The 22,303-nt window shown below is 34.4% G+C and overlaps 1 protein-coding gene and 1 long non-coding RNA gene across 8 annotated transcripts in view; one reads left to right on the top strand and one right to left on the bottom strand.

Moving 5' to 3' along the window:
- The window catches only part of LOC126887532 (zinc finger protein 271-like), a 137,776-nt gene extending 126,365 nt beyond the window's left edge, over window positions 1-11,411 (bottom strand). For 3 of the 7 annotated variants that reach the window (XM_050655177.1, XM_050655180.1, XM_050655181.1), the window contains exon 1: window positions 11,030-11,411. In XM_050655177.1, coding sequence (XP_050511134.1) covers window positions 11,030-11,273 — 244 coding nt within the window. In that variant the 5' untranslated portion in view covers window positions 11,274-11,411. The remainder of the gene's footprint in view (window positions 1-11,029) is intronic. The other 4 variants (XM_050655175.1, XM_050655185.1, XM_050655178.1 and 1 more) reach the window with 4 other exon arrangements.
- A 3,191-nt stretch (window positions 11,412-14,602) lies between these two features.
- On the top strand, window positions 14,603-21,573 carry LOC126887538 (uncharacterized). The gene is made up of 2 exons (XR_007699104.1): window positions 14,603-15,111; window positions 21,248-21,573. It is a non-coding gene; the product is annotated as an uncharacterized LOC126887538 (long non-coding RNA).
- The last annotated feature ends 730 nt before the right edge of the window (window positions 21,574-22,303 follow it).

Below are 22,303 nucleotides of genomic sequence, written 5' to 3'. Positions count from 1 at the left end.
ACTAATGAAAAATAGTTTCATATCTGTCAAATTTCAAAGCAAATATTTGAACGTGAAATAACCAAAAAAGTACACTTTTTGGGGAAAACTCAGTGCGACTTTTTTAAAGTGTTCAAAAAATATTCATTTTTGTTTTTTAATAAGTTTCTAGCATAAAAAGTAAGTTAGGCTCAAAATAAAGTTGGTCAAAAAAACTCGGGAAAATCAGCCCCCAATTAGCATTTTAAATCAAATTAATCGTTACCGCTTCCCAAGTTACTTTACTTATGTATTATTTATACTGATCTGTAAGTTTCATTTGTTCAAAGGGCTTATTTTTTAACAATTTTTTTTTATTTTGAAAAAAATGTTTTTTTCAAAATAACTTAAAATTTATTAGTGACACCAAAAATCACAAAGAGTAAAAAAATGTAGGTTTTGCTTTTCTGAATATTTTGGATTTTTTGTTTTTCTGTAAGGCAAAAATTGGTTAAGATGTGGCTGTTCAAAATTTGCATACACTCGTGATTTTTGACTAGTTCAAGCCCTTTCAACTAGAGCTCCTTCAAAAATTTCCACTTTGAACCGATGAAACAATACATACACGAGTAAAGCAAGTTAGAATAGAATAGAAATATGCTTTATTGTCATGAAAAATTTAACAATTTTATAGACAAAGCTTACAAGAATCATAAATAAGAACAATAACAAATACAATTTACTAAAATGATATAAATCGTCTACATAAATAAAAATAATGAAGATAAACAAAAAAAAAACAGTAACAATCTATTGCAAAATTTAAAAAAAAATTTGCAAATTGCATAATCTACCTTAAGAAATTTAATAAGTTAAGTTAAGCTGCTGCATATGACACTCAAATATAGATTAAGATTATACTTATAAATAAGAATACTGTACTTTCTTAGTTATTGGTTAAGAAACTCTGCTGTTGAATAATATGGTCTTTCAGATAAATAGGCTTTAGTCATTTTACGGAACTTGGGGAAAGATGTTGCAGATTTAAGTTGTAGAGGGAGATGGTTGTAAAGTTTTTTTGCAGAATATAATATAGATTTCTTTACTAACTCACTGGACGGGATCGGTAAATAGATGTCAAAGGTAGAATTTCTGGTGGAATAGTCATGTCTAGGTCTTGCTGGAAAGACATGTAGATGTTTACGAATTAAGCAAACAGTTTCTAAAATATATAAAGAAGGTAGTGTTAGAATCCTGTGATCTTTGAAGTAGCTTCTGCAATGTGTTGTTCTTCTGAGGCCAAACAGATATCTTATTGCTCTTTTTTGTAATTTAAAAATAACATCAGATTGGGCAGCCGTACCAGAACCCCAAAAAGGGAGACCATATCGAAGATGTGACTCGAACAAAGAAAAATATGTTATTTTGGAAGAGGCTAAATTCATTTCCTTTGAAACAGATCTTATTGCAAAGCAAGCTGAGGATAGTTTCTTGCTTAACACATCAATATGAAGGGACCATTTCAGATTGCTATCTAAAAAAATACCAAGAAACTTTACAGAATCAACGATACTGATCTGGCTGTTATGAAGAGGTAAGGGTTGAAGAGCTCCTTTATAGGACAATGCTACTGTTTTATCTACATTAAAAGAGAGTAAATTTGAATCGGACCAAGATTTTAGTGTAAGTAGATCAGAAGTTATAGTAGCATGAAGAGTTGCGATATTTGAGTTGCTCCAAGTACTGGTATCATCAGCAAAAAGAAAAACTTTTCCATCGATTTTTAAGCTAGTGATGTCATTAATAAAGATAAGGAAAAGTAGAGGACCCAATACTGAACCTTGTGGTACCTCACATACAACATTTTTGAGACTAGAGTCTGTATCATTTGCTCTAACCAGTTGTTTCCTATTATCCAAGTAAGATTGAAACCAGTTCGAAGAAATACCTCGAATTCCGTAGAAATCTAGTTTTTTTATCAAAATGTCGTGATTCACACAATCAAAAGCTTTGGCATAATCACAAAAAACAGTGGCAGTGTGCAGATTATTGTTTAATGCTTGATAAACCTCATGTAGTACAGAAAACATGGCATCTGTGGTACATTTATTATTTAAAAGTTGTGATCTTGTGAAGTTTTAACGACTAATTTCATTTAGGATGCTAATTAGGGGGTGATTTTCACGATTTTTTAACAAAAAAATAGGAACCAAATATATTTTGATCATAACTTGCTTACTTTTGACGCTAGAAACTTAACAAAAATAATATAAATAAAACTTTTTTCAACACTTTAAAAAAAGTTGTAATGAGTTTTCGTCGAAAAGTGCTTCATTTTTGTTATTATTTCACGTTGAAATATTCAACATGGAATTTGACGAAAAAGAACTTATTTTTCAATAACTCGAAAAGTATTGATGTAGTGAAAAAACTCTATAGAACAAAAGTTGCTTAGAATTAGTGATTTTAGGCACTTCTGAACTTATCCTGAACATATATTTTTTCACTCCCGAGAAGGGGTGATACTGAACCATAGGGCCAAAGCACACATCAGTACATCATTTGTTTTTCTTTGACATCTTAGCTAGGCATAAGCCAAATTTCATGTCAATCCAAGCGATTCTTTAAAATTAGGAGGTTTTTTGCAATATTTTACCGTGAGTGAATGGACTAAATCTGGAAATAAATTATGTATCTTAGCTTGAAATATTTTAGTTTGCATCAATTCTGGAAATTAATTTGTTTGAAAAGTTACAAAAAAATAATTTACATGACATGTAATTTATCACTGCTAATTTTATTATGTATTTTATATTTTGTTATTCTTTTGTAGTGTATTGATAAATAAATAATTTTTAAAAATCCTCTGTTTTCATTAATCAATTTTTAGCGTTTTTTCTGAAGTAAAATCGGAATTCCATAATATAGATTATAAGCACGTTAAAATTATTTGTGAAAATGCTGAATGCCACCCTTATATTGTCGTCTAATGCACTGGACAATGGCTGGAGCAGGTAACTCAAATTTATTTTTCAATCTTGGCAAAGATTTCAATTAATGTCGCCACCATACAGTCAGGTAGTACTTAGGCTTGAGGGGCAAAGAGGTGTAAGTAGGCGGAGTTTAACACTGAATTCGTTTTTACCTTAGAGGGAGGTATCTATGTGTGTGTTTATAATCAATGCCGTTGCTGAGGGGCAAAAATTGTGTTTTTGGTGTTATTTTTGCTATTTTCTCGTTTTATTATTGTAATGTATCAGCGCTAGCTATTCAGCTGACACGTGCTCGAGACGTTACAACTTTAAATTAAAGCCGGACATGAACGGACTATTTTTATTGTACAGTTGAAGTAACATACAAGAGGTCGAATACAGGTTACAATTGTCTTATATACTGTTACAGAGTAGTGGGATGGTCACTGCTGTCAACAATGGGCAGTGACACCGCGCGAAATACGAATAACTTAAAACCTAGTATATCACATCATTCCTCCCCTTAAAAAAATATGCAAATATTTCATACTTTAACATACCATAAAAAATAATTATTACCTACTTAATTCTTTAATAAGAGTGAAATGAAATTTTTATAATGTTACACTTTATATTAATTTCAGAGTCTGTAAATACAAAAAAAATATATGCCTATCCTTCATCTATAAAAATTTCCTTTTATCCTATAACTTTATCAGCCTAATATAATACATAACTAGGTACCTTTTTTTAACAAAAACAAAGTATATAACCATCAAGAATTTTTAACAAGTTTCAGCAATCATTTATTTTTATTACGTTTAGGGCGTCTTAAAATTGGCGTGTTTTGATTGTCGTGTTCATTAAAGTTATTTTCTGAGGAAGGCTGTGAAATTTGAGGAATGCCTTTAGTAACATTTTCAGCAAGGTTTTCTTTTAATTGAACGTTTTGACATTCGTCAGATTTATTGCCTTCTTGAACGTTGTTAGCTGAAATGTTTGATTTTATTGGAATGTTTGATTTTATTGGAATGTGTGGTACTTTGTTACTAACAACTTCAAACTTTTTGATTTGATTGGTGTGCCTTTTCCAAGTTTTTTGCAAATCGATCACTTCAACTAAGTAAGTTCGCCTACCTAAAATTTTTACAATTTTTCCCTTAATATAACAAGGAAAATTAACATTTCTATAATCTTTGACTAAAACTGTTTCTCCTATTTCAAAATTAATATTATTTTTACCACCTTTATATTCTACCTGCTTATTTTGTACGTTTTCGACCCTTCTGCGTATTTCAACAGTGTTTAAGCCTTTATTTGTAATTGTGTGTTCTGATGGCAAAAAAGTTGAAAACCTATTTCTTAACTGTCTACCGAACATGAGTATCGCTGGCTAACACCAGTAGAAACATGCGGTGCATTACGGTAGTCAAACAAAAATCTAACTAATGCCAAATGAATATCTCCATTGTTACGAGATTCAAGAGCTTTTTTAATCGAGTTTTAACAGTTTTTACAGAATTTTCTGCAGCTCCGTTGGAGGAGGGAGAGTACGGAGGACTAGTTAAGTGTTTAATGTTATTTTGTGTCAAAAAATACTCAAATTCTTCAGAAACTAAAGATCTACCATTATCTGAAACTAACGTTAATGGCAGGCCGAACCTAGCAAATACACTTCTAAGTACTTTAATTGTGCACACAGAATTTATACTTGACATTTCGAAAACTTCCAACCATTTTGAGAATGCATCTACAATGACTAAGTAATATTTTCGTTTTAGCTCAAAATAATCTAGATGTATTCTTTCCCATGGACCTTTTGGCCACGACCAGGGTATTATTTCCGCTTTTTGGGGATTGTTAGAATGAAGCGTACAAGCTTCGCATGACTTGCTAATTTTTTCAATTTCTTTGTCTAAATTTGGAAACCAAACATAACCTCTAGCAAAATTTTTCATTTTAACAATACCCATATGTGTATTATGAAGTTGCTTTAAAATTTCGTTTTGTAACTTATAAGGGATAACAATTCTATGATTCCAAAAAATGCAATCTTGTTTAATACAAAAATCATATCTTTTAACAAAAAATGGATTCAACTGAGCCTCTTTTACTTTCTTAGGCCATCCATTTGTAATAAATTTTTTTACTTTAGTAAGCAGAGCATCCGAATTGGTAGCTTGCCTAATATTTTCGAAATTTAATTTTAAATCTTGACTTGACTCTACAAAATTACAGTAATCAAATTCAACTGAATCACTTAATAAAAAATCTTTACTATTTTTAATCGGTAAACGTGATAGCCAATCTGCACTGTTTTTTCCACTTGAAACATACTCTATCTCGTATTGATATCCCGATAAAATAATTGCCCATCGCCTTAGACGATTTGCTGAAAATTGTGGTATTGCTTTTTTCGGGCCAAAAATAGTTAAGAGTGGCCTCATATCAGTAACTAAAATAAATTTTTTATTATATAAATATTGACTAAATTTTAAAATTCCAAAAATTATTGCTAATCCCTCTTTTTCGATTTGAGAATAGGAACGTTCAGAAGTTGATAGCGTTCTGGACGCAAAGGCAATAGGTTTTTCTTCCGAATTTGGGAACTTATGACTTAACACAGCCCCAACACCTTCTATAGAAGCATCTACTGTTAGTCTAAGCTCCAAATTCGGATCGAAATGTACCAAAACTTGAGAAGATTTTAATATTTCTTTAATTTTATTGAATGCTTCCTCACATTCTTCAGTCCAATTCCAAGAAACATTCTTTTGTAACAATCTATACAGAGGATTTAAAATAGTCGACATATTTTTAACAAACTTACTATAAAAATTAATGCTTCCTAAAAATAATTGGAGTTCTTTAACTTTAGTTGGCCTAGGTGCCTTATCAATGGCTAGAGTTTTATCTTTAGATGGGTGTAACCCCTCAGAATCAATAACAAATCCTAAATATTCAACACTTTTTGAAAAGAAAATACATTTATCATAATTTAATTTAAACCCTGCATTTTGTAAAATAGATAAAATTCTCTCTAAATTTTCTAAATGACTTTTTTTATCTCTTCCAGTAATTAAAATATCATCTTGAAAAACTGCACAACCTGCAACACCATTAAATAATGCATCCATAATTTTTTGAAATTTAGCTGGTGCACATGCTATGCCAAAAGTTAAACGATTAAATTTAAAAAGACCTAAATGAGTAGAAATAGTTAATAATACTTTACTGCCCTCATCCAGACTTATTTGCTGAAAAGCTTGTGACAAATCTAACTTGGTGAACTCCCTGCCTCCTTGAAGCTTTGCAAACAATTCTTCTATTCTTGGCATATAGTGCTGATCGATCTCTATTTCAGGGCTGACTGTTACTTTGAAGTCACCGCAGATCCTAATTTGCCCATTTTTCTTGAATACCGGTACTATTGGTGTAGCCCAGGGACTGTAATCAGTCGGTGATATAATACCTAAAGACAAAAGACGATTTAGTTCTTGTTCAACTTGTTGCCTAATGGCAAAAGGTATAGGCCTTGCCTTTACAAATTTTGGAGTTACATTGGGGTTTTTTAAATTAATTTTCACCAACCCTTTTTTAAAATTACCTAATCCAGGCGAAAAAACGTCATTATATTTCTTTATTAAACTTTCAATATGTTTGTCATTCAAGTTACCTTGTTTAATATTATTTATGACTGATAAGCTTAAATTATACATTACCAGAAAATCCCTACCAAGTAATGGTGGGCCTCCATTTTCCATAATAAAAAAATCTAAATAATTTTCTTTATTGTTATATGAAATTTTCAAATTAATTACCTCTAGAGGCTCAACTTGTACCCCATTATAAAAAATAAAACGTCTATTTGTTTGTTTTATGTAAATATCAGGAAAATATTTTAAATAACACTGCTTAGACAAACAAGAAACACTACTACCAGTATCAATTTGAAATACTAAATAATGATTGTGTACTAATACCTTTAACGTAAACGCCTGCGCGTTGCTCCAACGTCGCTGTGCATCGTACCTTCGTACCTTCCCGTGCCTTCAGAACTGACGTGATTAAGAGGTTCTGGCTTAACCTCTACCATTTCCTTGTGTATTTCTCTGGCAGCCATCTTGGAAGCTGCTAAACTGACCATTGTTTCGAGATCGGCGCTTACCTCTTCTTCCATAAGTCGGTCCAACACGGGTCCCTTGCTGAACCGAACAAAAATCTGTCTCTTAGGCATACTTTTAACTCGCTGCCGAACTCACAGCCTACCGCTAATCCTCTTAAGCGTGCAGCCCACTCACTCGCCGATTCGGTCACCTCTTTTATGGCACTGTAAAATTTAAATCGCGCTGCAAACAAACTCTGCTGTGGTTTGAAATACCCGTCCAATGTAGCAAGAAGCTGATTATACGTTTTTTCTTCTGGTTTTTCAGGACTTACCAGATCGAAAATAAGCTGATATGCGCCCTCGTCTAAAGCGTTTAATAAAATAGCTCTCATCTTCTCTGCTACTGTATTGACTTTGATACCGTTTGCTGCGAAATAGTTTCCTAGCCGCGCTTTGAAAATTGACCAGTCTGAACTCTTCAAACAGAACTCGCGTAATTGACCACATATTGATTCCGCCATTTTTACACTTTTTTCACTACGTATTTTTTACACGTTTGGCCGTAAGTAAGAGTTTATCCTCGTCGCCAATGTAATGTATCAGCGCTAGCTATTCAGCTGACACGTGCTCGAGACGTTACAACTTTAAATTAAAGCCGGACATGAACGGACTATTTTTATTGTACAGTTGAAGTAACATACAAGAGGTCGAATACAGGTTACAATTGTCTTATATACTGTTACAGAGTAGTGGGATGGTCACTGCTGTCAACAATGGGCAGTGACACCGCGCGAAATACGAATAACTTAAAACCTAGTATATCACAATTATAAAAAATCTGTGGTTTTAACTACAAAAATTTCAAATATCGGATATAGGACACCCTCGTAGGGGATGCAAAAACCTGGTATAATCATAAAATCAGTTTTCTTGGCCCATATCGTCGTTCTGTTTACAGTGTATTGTGATTATAGTGATTTAAAACATTTCAGGTTTTAAATTTATTGTTAATAAACGGGGCAAGCCCATTGACAACAAAATATATACAATTAAGCAACATTTATAAACATTACAAACATATACTAAATAAAATACAAAATCATAAAATAAATATGTATATAGAATTACAATTAAATTTAACGCTTCACAGATTGTTTAAAGGCACTTAAGGACAAGTTAAAAAAATCTGTCTCATGAGGCAACCGATTAGCATGAACAAGAAGTCTGACCAGACCTATATTCACAGAATAATTAGTTCAACGAAAAGGAATATGAAACAGTGTATTCTCACGAAGGACACGGGAAAGAATGTGGAAACAAACCAATTGAAGCAGTTCAGGTGAATGTATCATCCCGTTAACCAATTTAAAAATGAAGATGAGATCAAAATTAACTTGTCTAGTAGACAAAGTATCAAGTTCTAAGTATCTCTTCATATCAGAATATAAATAAGGTATGTGTAATTTAAAGGCACAGTGCATAATGAACCGTCTTTGCACTCTCTCCAACTTTTGAACAGAGGATTGGACAAAGGGAGACCAGATTATAGTAGAATTTTCAAGCTGAGATCGGACCAGAGAACAGTATAAAATTCTCAGCGAAGAAATGTTATGAAAATCTCTTGTATGCCTCTTAATAATCCCTAGCTGCCTAAGAGCCTTATTAGAAATAAAGTCAATATGCAAATTAAAGGATAAGTCTCTCTGAAAAATGACACCAAGATCCTTGACGCTAGTGACTCTCTCAATTAAAAAACCATCCAACTTGTAATCAACATCTACCATTTCCACTGATCGATGAAACTGGATAACCTGAGACTTGTCACGATTAATGACTAATCCGTTATTATCACACCAATTCACAAATAAGTCGAGAGATTTCTGTAGCCTAGGCTACATGAGCTACTGTAGCGCATAAATGCGGCTGGTATTATAAAAAAACTTACTTTATCTCTTTTACTTTTACTGGAACACTTTCAAACTGAACAAAGTGCTGGTATTTTAATCATATTCTTAAATTAAACAATGGTTTTCTACACTTAACCTAGTTTGTTTACAATATATTTTGCCCATCAGTCGCTGTCAAATGACGTCACCCTGAAATGGTCTATTGTATGTAGTAAATAAAATTAGTTATTAAAATGCAGTACTGCAAGCAAAATACAATTAATTAAATTTGCCTTTATATAATAATTGCATATCATATATCAATATTGTGGAGCAATATATAATTTTTCTTCTTCAATGACAGTAGGTATGAAATATAAGTCAATTTGACAATTTTTTTTTTTTTTATTTATTTATTTATTTTTTCTTCTTCAATGACAGTAGGTATGAAATATAAGTCAATTTGACAATTTCAATTGACAATATGAATTATTTAAGAAAGTTGTAATATTTCTCCGCTATTTGCGCACGATCGATTCTTGTATCCCCTCCAAGTACTTGCACACCACGAATACTGTATTGACTGTATGTTCCTATACCAATGCACTGCTAAAACATCTATGTAACCAACAGTCTCCAAACGGCTACAAAAAATTCCAACAGATCTTTTAGCAGCGCATTGGCATAGGGACTTAGATCAGTCAGATAACTTAGTAACAAGAAAAGGATATTTGTAAAAAGTGGCACTTAGATCTATAGTCATTTCAAGTCTTTAAATATTCTAATCTACTGAGATTTCGATTAAATTACAAATGAGGCCATGAGAGCCAGAGTGGCCTAACTGATAAGAACATTACTTTACATCAGTGGTTCCCAACCTTTTATGTCTGGCGACCCACCTTCTGATGTTTTTTCATATTCGCGACCCATCCCTCACCCATGATGATATATATGTATGTTATTCAGCTACTGTAAGAGCCACGCTACGACCCGCCTGGAATCTGCCTGAGACCCACTAGTGGGTCGCGACCCACCGGTTGGGAAACGCTGCTTTACATAATCAAAGAAAATGATGAGAAGTTATCAATATCCAATTGTTTTAGTAATTGTATGTTGACCAATAGTGATTCTTGGTCAACATACAAATACTATAACTCAATCGAACATAGGGCTTTTCATTCACAGTTATTTGTTTGGAGCTTCTGTCATATTTCATATAATCATAATCCATGTATATTAATATTATACACAAATTATACAACATATCGCACACCTAGTTCAATAGTGCCACAAGTGCAAAACACAATATTCTCGAGAAATGAGCAAAACGTTCTGTAGTAAACGCGTTATGCCCTGTAAATAATTTATTTTGAGAATGACTCGCTTCAAAATTACAATTTAGGTAGCAAATTATACACTTATTGGCTGGATCTTATTACAATTTATTAAAAATAAAACGTAATTATTATTTTGATAGTTATGGCGATATTGCATTGTGAAGAAAGTCATTTATAAAACGATACCTAGGAGATGCGGCAATATAATGAAAAAATCAATTGATTTTTGCAGTTGTGGCCGTATTGAATTATATCGGTTGTATTGTGGCACTGTATATTATCGCCACATCTCTCTTGATTTTTGCAGTTGTGGCCGTATTGAATTACATCAGTTGTATTGTGGCAGTGTATATTATCGCCACATTTCCCAGTTATGGCCATATTGCATTTTCAAAACCTCCAAAAACCCTACAGTAAAATACCGAAGTAACTTACTTTATACTTATCCAAAACAATATTTTAGTTCAGGCTGTATTGCATTAGATGGGCCATTATATAGGCAATATTTTACAGCCTTAACCCAAAATTCGAATTTTTTGCAGTTGTGGCACAATTGAACTAGGTGTGGATATGACAGAAGCTGGAAACAAATGACAAAGCCCTATTGATAGGTTCTGATATTATTTTGAGCTTCTATATTGAATTATCTTTGATTATTAATTTGTAAAGTAACATTCTTATCAGTTAGGTCATTCTGGTTCTCATGGCCTCAAATTATCTTATGCCTATTTATACATACTTAACTACTTGTATTAAGTTATATTATACCTTTTTCAGTTTGTTGGTTTTCTTCAAACGGGTTTAGTTTATTTCTCTCTTGGTGTATTTCATTTGTAGGAATTTCCTTTAAGTCTAAATAATCACATGTGCCATGTGTACTTTTGCTATTTGATTCTTCCTTAATTTCACATTTAAAGACATCTAGATCTAGAAGAGCATCATCATGATCTAAGTCGTTAGACTCTATTTCTGTTTTAGACGTCTCCTCATTAAATTCTTGTTTTACTTCCATTTTATTATTAGATTAAACTTGATTTCAAACAGCAACAATCGAACAATCAACAATGAAAAATGAAACAATGGAAATATGGAAACAATAGGGCTTTTCATCGATTGTCATTTGTTTCGAGCTTCTGTCATGTGTCACATAATATTAGGTTTGTTCCAACACGACCGAGAACCGTCACGAAACGGTAACGCTTCTGCGCAGTAAACAAAATCCGTTCCAACAAAAATATGATCGTCATCGGATCGTCCTTCCCACTGTTCCAACAAGAATTGTGATCTTTCGGTGACGGTTTCGTGATGATCATTTCAGTAATCGGGAAAATGAATAATGTGCTGGTTGGACTGACTTGCGCACTAGGATTTAATTCTTTAAAGTTTTTGAGCCTTTGATCGACTAAAAGCACAAACCATACATACTTAGTATGTATGTATGGTTTGTGACTAAAAGCACACAAGCTGTCACCAACAAAAATGACAAATATATGATTACCGTCATGGGACGATAACTGGGCGATACAATTACGAACATGCGCACAACAAACGGTACAAGTAGTTTCGTGACGGTTTCTGGACCGTCCAAAAGTTCATGTTGGAACAAACCTATTAATATACCTACGTCATACGTCTTTGGTTTGTCTTTGGTTTGTTCCAACATGAACTTTTGGACGGTCCAGAAACCGTCACGAAACTACTTGTACCGTTTGTTGTGCGCATGTTCGTAATTGTATCGCCCAGTTATCGTCCCATGACGGTAATCATATATTTGTCATTTTTGTTGGTGACAGCTTGTGTGCTTTTAGTCGATAAAAGGCTCAAAAACTTTAAAAGGGCGCTTTACAGCTTGCAATTCTACCTGCAAGACGCAAGAAAGTTGCCTAAAGGCATGCGCAGTATGTCGTCAGTTGATTATTGCATGCAACTTCTTGCAATTGCGCGATAATCGGTTTGGTGCCATTTTTTCTGCAAGTTTTCATGCAAGTCTAGGGGAATTTGATTTTTCCACAATATCAAATGTCATTGACGACACGGATTCACGAATACATGCCGATCAGCTGTTTTCTGTTTGTGAAATATATCAACGATGGAAATGAATGAATAATGAAATGGCACTTTCTGAGATTCTATAATTATTTTAAATTGTATATTAAGCTACGGAAGCTCTCTCTCCTCTAGCTAAGTACCTTAGAATAATAATTAATTTGTGTTTCGCAGAAATAGTATTTCGAAATATAGATTTCTTTGTAATTGTTCAATTTTTCCCAAGGGTTTATTAAAATGTACAGTCGGAAAAATGAAAGAATACCCATGAACGAACATATAAAACACGCTATATTTTCCTGTCACCGTGTCACAAAGAAAATTGTCCAGTGCAAGTGCATGTAACAATAATTATTACATGTACTTGCGCTGGCCAATTTTTTGTGTGACGCAGTGATAGGAAAATACAGCGTGTTTTATATGTCCGTTCATGGGTATTCTTTCATTTTTCCTACTGTACATTCATTCCTAGAAAATTAGAGTCATTTTCATCATCTACTTGGATAAATTCTTCTGTTGGAGATACATTATTACCCCTCTTCTTGTTCAACTAAGATCTTACTCACCATCTTCGATCTCGGCGTTCTAAATTAGTGACTAAAAGGCTGGCTGCAGCAATAATAATACTTAAAGTGGCTGCTACCGCCTTTTTCCTTTTATATTTGGTTATTTCTGATAGTCTTGGCATTTCGAAATTTACCAAGTTAAATAAACAGCAATAAAGTAATTAAAAAAAACAAAAGTTTATAAGTTAGGTTAAGGGTAAAACTTTCAAATTGCATGCAAGCCGGGTTGCAAGCTGTAAAAGACCATGCAATAGACTTGCATGAAAGTCTTGCATGCAAAAAATTGCAGCAAGTTTTCTTGCAAGCTGTAAAGCGGTCTAAAGAATTAAATCCTAGTGCGCAAGTCAGTCCAACCAGCACATTATGCATTTGCCCGATTACTGAAATGATCATCACGAAACCGTCACCGAAAGATCACAATTCTTGTTGGAACAGTGGCAAGGACGATCCGATGACGATCATATTTTTGTTGGAACGGATTTTGTTTACTGCGCAGAAGCGTTACCGTTTCGTGACGGTTCTCGGTCGTGTTGGAACAAACCTATTAAGGGCCGGTACTTTATGTCCCGGTTAAAACTCGGTTAGCTAACCGGGGTTTAATCGGGACAGAAAAGTACCTCATAGGCTCCTCTTGCGTTGTAATAAAAGCAATTATAATTATTATTATAATTATTTATGAATATAATAATAAGTATAATTGCGTTTATGTCTATGTTATGCATATATTTCTGTCCCGATTAAACCCCGGTTAACTAACCGGCTGTTAACGGAGACATAAAGTACCGGGCCTAATTGTATTAAGGTTTGTTCCAACATGAACTTTTGGACGGTCCAGAAATCGTCACGAAACTACTTGTACCGTTTGTTGTGCGCATGTTCGTAATTGTATCGCCCAGTTATCGTCCCATGACGGTAATCATAAGGTTTGTTCCAACATGAACTTTTGGACGGTCCAGAAACCGTCACGAAACTACTTGTACCGTTTGTTGTGCGCATGTTCGTAATTGTATCGCCCAGTTATCGTCCCATGACGGTAATCATATTTTGTCATTTTTGTTGGTGACAGCTTGTGTGCTTTTAGTCGATCAAAGGCTCAAAAACTTTAAAGAATTAAATCCTAGTGTGCAAGTCAGTCCAACCAGCACATTATGCATTTGCCCGATTACTGAAATGATCATCACGAAACCGTCACCGAAAGATCACAATTCTTGTTGGAACAGTGGGAAGGGCGATCCGATGACGATCATATTTTTGTTGGAACGGATTTTGTTTACTGCGCAGGAGCGTTACCGTTTCGTGACGGTTCTCGGTCGTGTTGGAACAAACCTATCTATTTGTCATTTTTGTTGGTGACAGCTTGTGTGCTTTTAGTCGATCAAAGGCTCAAAAACTTTAAAGAATTAAATCCTAGTGCGCAAGTCAGTCCAACCAGCACATTATGCATTTGCCCGATTACTGAAATGATCATCACGAAACCGTCACCGAAAGATCACAATTCTTGTTGGAACAGTGGGAAGGACGATCCGATGACGATCATATTTCTGTTGGAACGGATTTTGTTTACTGCGCAGAAGCGTTACCGTTTCGTGACGGTTCTCGGTCGTGTTGGAACAAACTTTTAATTGTATATACCTTAGACAAGGAAAGAGAATATACCAATAACGTATGTCATAGATATATTAATAGGTCTGTTCCTTTGTTTTTTAGTGTTACACTTTTGAGTGTAAGAAATTCTATGGACATTTGAGTGTAAAATGACAGCGGATGTGACAGCGGCTCATGACAGCGGACAGTATTAAACGAAAATTATCGGTGTGCCAATCAAGCAAAGGAACAAGGAACTTCCGAATATGGCCTAACTGGGGGCACATAACATAACCTAATCCTAATATTTACATTTGTAAAGAATATCCTGTTTGTTTTTATTGTCGATTGTGCAGCGAAATTGTGATAGCAAATCAAATATAAAGTAGTTTATCGCCTACAGAACTGAATTAGTCCATAGCAGTTATCAGTTTTTCTTTCTTGGGAAGCTTATACATGTAACTTTTATTGTTGTAAATTGTGCGAGTAGGGCAGACAGGGAAAAGTCTTATTTTGTACTGTTCCCAAGGCTCCCCATGCAATACATTTAAATGAATTATCCAAACAAAGCCGGGGACAATGGATAAAAGCCACAAGAAGAACAGATATAAGGGAACTAAAATTAAAATATGAAAAGTAAACATTTTATAAGTGGTAAGTTTAATGTAATTCAATTAATAAGGATTTTAAATGTCTACAATAATAATAAAAATGTGATAATTCAAGCTTAATTATTAGGAAAGCCAGCCATGTTTCACTTCCATGAAGCAGAGAAGGGAGGTATATAATATACTGTCCCTTTTGTCTTCTCATTAATTTCTCTTTTGCTAATGAAACCTGTAGTGAGGGAGTGATATAATCGTGATGTTTTAGCAATTCTGTTGTTCATTTTTTTTGCATTTTTTGTCTATTATAGTTTATAAATATTCAAAATCATTCATATGTTCTACTAAATTTCCGTCTAGGTTTATATGGATTTCTCTCGGTGTCTTGGAAATAAGTAAGGTTTTAGTCTTTGCTAATTTTATTTTCATTCCTTTTTCTGCAAGTTCTCTCGTCTATAAATTTAGGTTGCTTTGTAAAGATTTCTCTGAACTTGGTATCAATGCAATGTCATCTGCAGATACACATTTACTCAGAGTTATACTTTTTAATCAATGGTAACCTAAATCTAATTTTCGGGACTCTACTGCATTTTTTTTATTGGTTCATTCATATATATAATATAATGAATAGCAGTGAGCTTAAAACTCCACCTTGCCTTACTCCTTGTGTATTAGCAAATTTGTTTGATTCACAGTTTAATGCTCGCACAATGTTCCAGTACATAAATTTTACTTGCATCAATTAGTTCTCCTCCAACATCGAACAGTTCAAGCCCTTTCCAAATGTGATGTCCGGGTACCTTGTCAAAGGCTTTTTCCATTGTCTTATAGTAAAGATATGATCTTGGACACTGTGCCCGGTCAGAAACCTTTTTGTGCATCGTCTAGTTGATGTTCCACTTTCTTTCTCAGTCTCATCTCCAGTGTTCATTCATAAATCTTAGCCAGTACACTTAGCATGAAAATACCTCGATAATTTGAACATTACTTTTTTACCTCCCTTCTTTACCAGAAGAGCCATTACTGCTGTTGCCCAATCTTCTGGGATGCGTTTCTGTTTCCAAATTGTTATCAGTAATTTGTGTAAGTAGTGTAATGCAGATTCCCCCATATATTTCAACAATCGTGTTTTGATATTATCTATTCCTGCCACTTTAACATTTTTCATTTTTGCAATGGCTTCCGTTAATTCTTCCATTGTTATTTCATTACTCAACTCTTTGGAATATTTACTCCATCTATTAACTATATCTTGTGGTTGGGTAAGTGTTTCTCCATTTTATTTTTTTTTTATTTGCACGACAGTACTACCTGATTTACTTCTCATTTTTTCAGACCTTAATAGAACAATTTTTGGTTTGTCCTACTACTGTCTTGCTCCATCTTTTCTCCAAATCTCTCCCACTGTTCCAATTTAGCTTTTTTAACTTTTTCTTTCACAAGCTTCCTTGCTTATTAACTGTTATTTTCTAGATAAGCTCTCCATGGTACTTTCTTTTCTTTCACAGCTATTTTTATCTCTTCGCTCCACCAACTAGTCCTTTTTTTTTGACTACTTTTATTCAATAAAAATATTAAAATACTCTTGTGATAGTGAAGAGACAGTTTATGTTTCCTTTCAATCCAGAGGCGATACAGCTCCGTGAAGTTAGCCCGAAAAAGTCGGGAAAAAAAATGCGATTGATGCCATTCGTTTGTCCATTGATTGTCCACGTTTGTCCACCATTTTATTTCGTTAGTCCACCCATCAATTCTTTTTTATAAACAAAAATTTTTTTTCGGGCTAACTTCACAAATCCACAAATTTTCGAAAATTTAAAAAAACTCTTGCTATATTGTTTGTCCATCGTTTGTCCATGTTTGTCCACCACATAATTTTTTTGTCCACCCTCTGAAACAACCCCCTGTTAATTGTAATTATTTTTTTATTTCTTAATTCGGGCTAACTTCACGTTCTCTTAAATGGGCATTTAAACGTTAATTCAGGTGCAGAATCACAACTAAGCGTTTGTCCACCCCTTTGCAGCATTTGTCCAACCCCTTAAAGTGCGAAACAACGCCCCTGTTAATTGTACTTATTTTTTTATTTCTTAATTCGGGCTAACTTCACGTCCGTTTAAACGTGTATTTTAAAGTTAAATCGGGTGAAGAATCACAACTACCCGTTTGTCCACCCCTTCGCAGCGTTTGTCCAACCCCTTAAAGTGCGAAACAACCCCCTCGTCAATTGTAATTATTTTTTTATTTCTTTATTCGGGCTAACTTCACGTTCTCTTAAATGGGCATTTAAACGTTAATTCGGGTGCAGAATCACAACTAAGCGTTTGTCGACCCCTTTGCAGCGTTTGTCCAACCCCTTAAAGTGCGAAACAACCCCCCTGTTAATTGTAATTATTTTTTTATTTCTTAATTCAGGCTAACTTCACGTCCGTTTAAACGTGTATTTTAAAGTTAAATCGGGTGAAGAATCACAACTACCCGTTTGTCCAGCCCCTTAAAGTGCGAAACAACCCACTCGTTAATTGTAATTATTTTTTTAATTCTTAATTCGGGCTAACTTCAAGTTCTCTTAAATAGGTATTTAAACGTTAATTCGGGTGCAGAATACAACTACCCGTTTGTCCACTCCTTCGCAGCGTTTGTCCAACCCCTTAAAGTGCGAAACAACCCCCTCGTCAATTGTAATTATTTTTTTATTTCTTTATTCGGGCTAACTTCACGTTCTCTTAAATGGGCATTTAAACGTTAATTCGGGTGCAGAATCACAACTAAGCGTTTGTCGACCCCTTTACAGCGTTTGTCGACCCCTTTACAGCGTTTGTCCAACCCCTTAAAGTGCGAAACAACCCCCCTGTTAATTGTAATTATTTTTTTATTTCTTAATTCAGGCTAACTTCACGTCCGTTTAAACGTGTATTTTAAAGTTAATTCGGGTGAAGAATCACAACTACCCGTTTGTCCACCCCTTCGCAGCGTTTGTCCAGCCCCTTAAAGTGCGAAACAACCCCCCTGTTAATTGTAATTATTTTTTTATTTCTTAATTCGGGCTAGCTCCACGTTCCCTTAAATGGGCATTTAAACGTTAATTCGGGTGCAGAACCACAACTACCCGTTTGTCCACCCCTTCGCAGCGTTTGTCCAACCCCTTAAAGTGCGAAACAACCCCCCTGTTAGTTGTAATTATTTTTTTATTTCTTAATTCGGGCCAGCTTTTAAATGCCCATTTAAGGGAACGTGAAGTTAGCCCGAATTAAGAAATAAAAAAATAATTACAATTAACAGGGGGGTTGTTTCGCACTTTAAGGAGTTGGACAAACGCTGCGAAGGGGTGGACAAACGGGTAGTTGTGATTCTGCACCAGAATTAACGTTTAAATGCCCATTTAAGAGAACGCGAAGCTAGCCCGGAATAAGAAATAAAAAAATAATTACAATTAACAGGGGGGTTGTTTCGCACTTTAAGTGGTTGGACAAACGCTGCGAAAGGGTGGACAAACGGGCAGTTGTGATTCCGCACCCGAATTAACGTTTGAATGCCCATTTAAGAGAACGTGAAGTTAGCCCGAATAAAGAAATGAAAAAATAATTACAATTAACGAGGGGGTTGTTACGCACTTTAAGTGGTTGGACAAACGCTGCGAAAGGGTGGACAAACGGGCAGTTGTGATTCTGCACCCGAATTAACGTTTAAATGCCCATTTAAGAGAACGTGAAGTTAGCCCGAATAAAGAAATGAAAAAATAATTACAATTAACGAGGGGGTTGTTACGCACTTTAAGTGGTTGGACAAACGCTGCGAAAGGGTGGACAAACGGGCAGTTGTGATTCTGCACCCGAATTAACGTTTAAATGCCCATTTAAGAGAACGTGAAGTTAGCCCGAATAAAGAAATGAAAAAATAATTACAATTAACGAGGGGGTTGTTACGCACTTTAAGTGGTTGGACAAACGCTGCGAAAGGGTGGACAAACGGGCAGTTGTGATTCTGCACCCGAATTAACGTTTAAATGCCCATTTAAGAGAACGTGAAGTTAGCCCGAATAAAGAAATAAAAAAATAATTACAATTAACTAGGGGGTTGTTTCGCACTTTGAGGGGCTGAACAAACGCTGCGAAGGGGTGGACAAACGGGCAGTTGTGATTCTGCACCCGAATTAACGTTTAAATGCCCATTTAAGAGAACGTGAAGTTAGCCCGAATAAAGAAATAAAAAAATAATTACAATTAACTAGGGGGTTGTTTCGCACTTTGAGGGGCTGGATAAACGCTGCGAAGGGGTGGAAAAACGGGTAGTTGTGATTCTGCACCCGAATTAACGTTTAAATGCCCATTTAGGGGAACGTGAACCTAGCCCGAATTAAGAAATAAAAAAATAATTACAATTAACAGGGTGGTTGTTTCGCACTTTAAGTGGTTGGACAAACGCTGCGAAAGGGTGGACAAACGGGCAGTTGTGATTCTGCACCCGAATTAACGTTTAAATGCCCATTTAGGGGAACGTGAACCTAGCCCGAATTAAGAAATAAAAAAATAATTACAATTAACAGGGGGGTTGTTTCGCACTTTAAGTGGTTGGACAAACGCTGCGAAAGGGTGGACAAACGGGCAGTTGTGATTCCGCACCCGAATTAACGTTTGAATGCCCATTTAAGAGAACGTGAAGTTAGCCCGAATAAAGAAATAAAAAATAATTACAATTAACTAGGGGGTTGTTTCGCACTTTAAGGGGCTGGACAAACGCTGCGATGAAGTGGACAAACGGGTAGTTGTGATTCTTGACCCGAATTAACTTTAAAATACACGTTTAAATGGACGTGAAGTTAGCCGGAATTAGGAAATAAAAAAATAATTACAATTAACAGGGGGGTTGTTTCGCACTTTAAGGGGTTGGACAAACGCTGCAAAGGGGTGAACAAACGCTTAGTTGTGATTCTGCACCCGAATTAACGTTTAAATGCCCATTTAAGAGAACGTGAAGTTAGCCCGAATAAAGAAATAAAAAAATAATTACAATTGACGAGGGGGTTTTTTCGCACTTTAAGGGGTTGGACAAACGCTGCGAAGGAGTGGACAAACGGGTAGTTGTGATTCTGCACCCGAATTAACGTTTAAATACATATTTAAGAGAACTTGAAGTTAGCCCGAATTAAGAATTAAAAAAAATAATTACAATTAACGAGGGGGTTGTTTCGCACTTTAACGGGCAGGACAAACGCTGCAAAGGGGTGGACAAACGGGTAGTTGTGATTCTGCACCCGAATTAACGTTTAAATGGCCATTTAAGAGAACGTGAAGTTAGCCCGAATTAAGAAATAAAAAAATAATTACAATTAACAGGGGGTTGTTTCAGAGGGTGGACAAAAAAAATTATGTGGTGGACAAACATGGACAAACGATGGACAAACAATATAGCAAGAGTTTTTTTAAATTTTCGAAAATTTGTGGATTTGTGAAACTAGCCCGAAAAAAAATTTTTGTTTATAAAAAAGAATTGATGGGTGGACTAACGAAATAAAATGGTGGACAATCAATGGACAAACGAATGGCATCAATCGCATTTTTTTTCCCGACTTTTTCGGGCTAAGTTCACGGACCTAGGCGATACACAATCTCCAGACAGTTGTTTCTGCCTTACGGCGTCCCCAGTGGAGCTGCCTGCACACCTCTGAATCAAAACGAAATCAAAATGTCTATTTAAGTGGAATTTCAAAAATAGTTATCTACTATTAGGATGCTTCAGCGATATCTCTTAAAGAAAAGAGAAAAGTCCCAGATACAAAATTCACTATTAAAATAGTAAATAATTATTTAAATCTGAAACTTTTCTTATTGGAACCCCTTTCTGGTACATCCTTAATCTCTTTTTGACTTTTACAATTTCGGACTTTGAATTATCTTTCTGATCTTTTTTCTAGATTAATGAATGTAACTGTATACTGCAGAGTCCTTTTCCCTTTCTTTATTCATCATCTCTTGTCTTATAAATTGTAAAAGTCAGAGATTAAGGATGTTACCAGAAAGAAGTTCCAATAAGAAAAGTATCAGATATAAATAATTATTTACTATTTTTATTTTAATAGTGAATTTTATATCTGGGACTTTTCTTTATTCTTGTGATACTTTCCGCATTTTTATGATTTTTTTATGGTACACAATGTAGAATTTTTATTTATGTCTTTGTTTTAGGAACAACCACCAGATATTTAAAAGGTATAAAAAGAAGAAACTGCTGGAATTTCAAAACAAATGTGTTTGACTAGTAAAGATTTGGATAAATAACAGGAGTTACTTTGGGCTATAGCTACGTGCAGATTTATTTCCTTGTGGCTTCCTATGTTAATTCTTATTAATTATACACTTAAATATGTTTTTAGTCTCAGGAAGATTTTATATTTGATTATTTTTGAATAAACATTATTATTATTATTACCTTAATTTCCATTAAATAAATTTACTGTAATCAATAAAGTAATCGTTTAATTGTTAATAAATTATCAAGTATGATTCCCAAATATTTTATTTGTTTGACACCTTCTATGGGCTGATTGTGAGATTATAGTTAAGGTACCAAAGGTATTATAAGGATAATAACACTTGAGGTCAATGGTGTATATACCGAGGGCCTTTGGCCTGAGGGATATAAGTTGACTGAAAGCGATATTATCGTTAATACCTGTGGTGCCTTCAACATTTAATGTCCGACTAAATTATTCTTTATAGGCAAAAAATTGAAGGAATTTTGAATTAATTAGTTTTCAAATAAGTACATTTACCAGCAATAGTTGTAACGTAATTGTGGTAACCATAGTTTTACTTGGGTTGTTATTTGTCAACTTGACAGTATTTAACTAGTTATTTAAATTTAATACCCTAGGGCGTAATTTTTCAAAATAATGCCCTAGAGCCTAGGGCATTATGTCATACTTAACTGACTTCGAAATCATGTCATTATTTATCAAACTGCTTCAAAATCATGTCATTATTTGTCAAATAATATACCAGTCGGACATTAATATTATTACAGTAGAACCTCGATTATCTGTCAGGGCACCGGACCAAGGGTATGACGGATAATCGAAAAGACGGTTAACAGAACATTAAAAAAAATAAAAATTCATAGTACAACTCTCAAATTTCATTTGTATGGTTTGTTTGACAATATAAGAGGGATTTATGTTCATACAATCGAATCAATTTAAAATATTCTAAAATTTGTGTTTTACTGCTGCTTCATATTTTGCG

This window comes from Diabrotica virgifera, chromosome 6 (genome assembly GCF_917563875.1).
Source record: "Diabrotica virgifera virgifera chromosome 6, PGI_DIABVI_V3a".
NCBI classification, from domain to species: domain Eukaryota; kingdom Metazoa; phylum Arthropoda; class Insecta; order Coleoptera; family Chrysomelidae; genus Diabrotica; species Diabrotica virgifera.
This window is presented reverse-complemented; position numbering and strand designations above follow the sequence as displayed.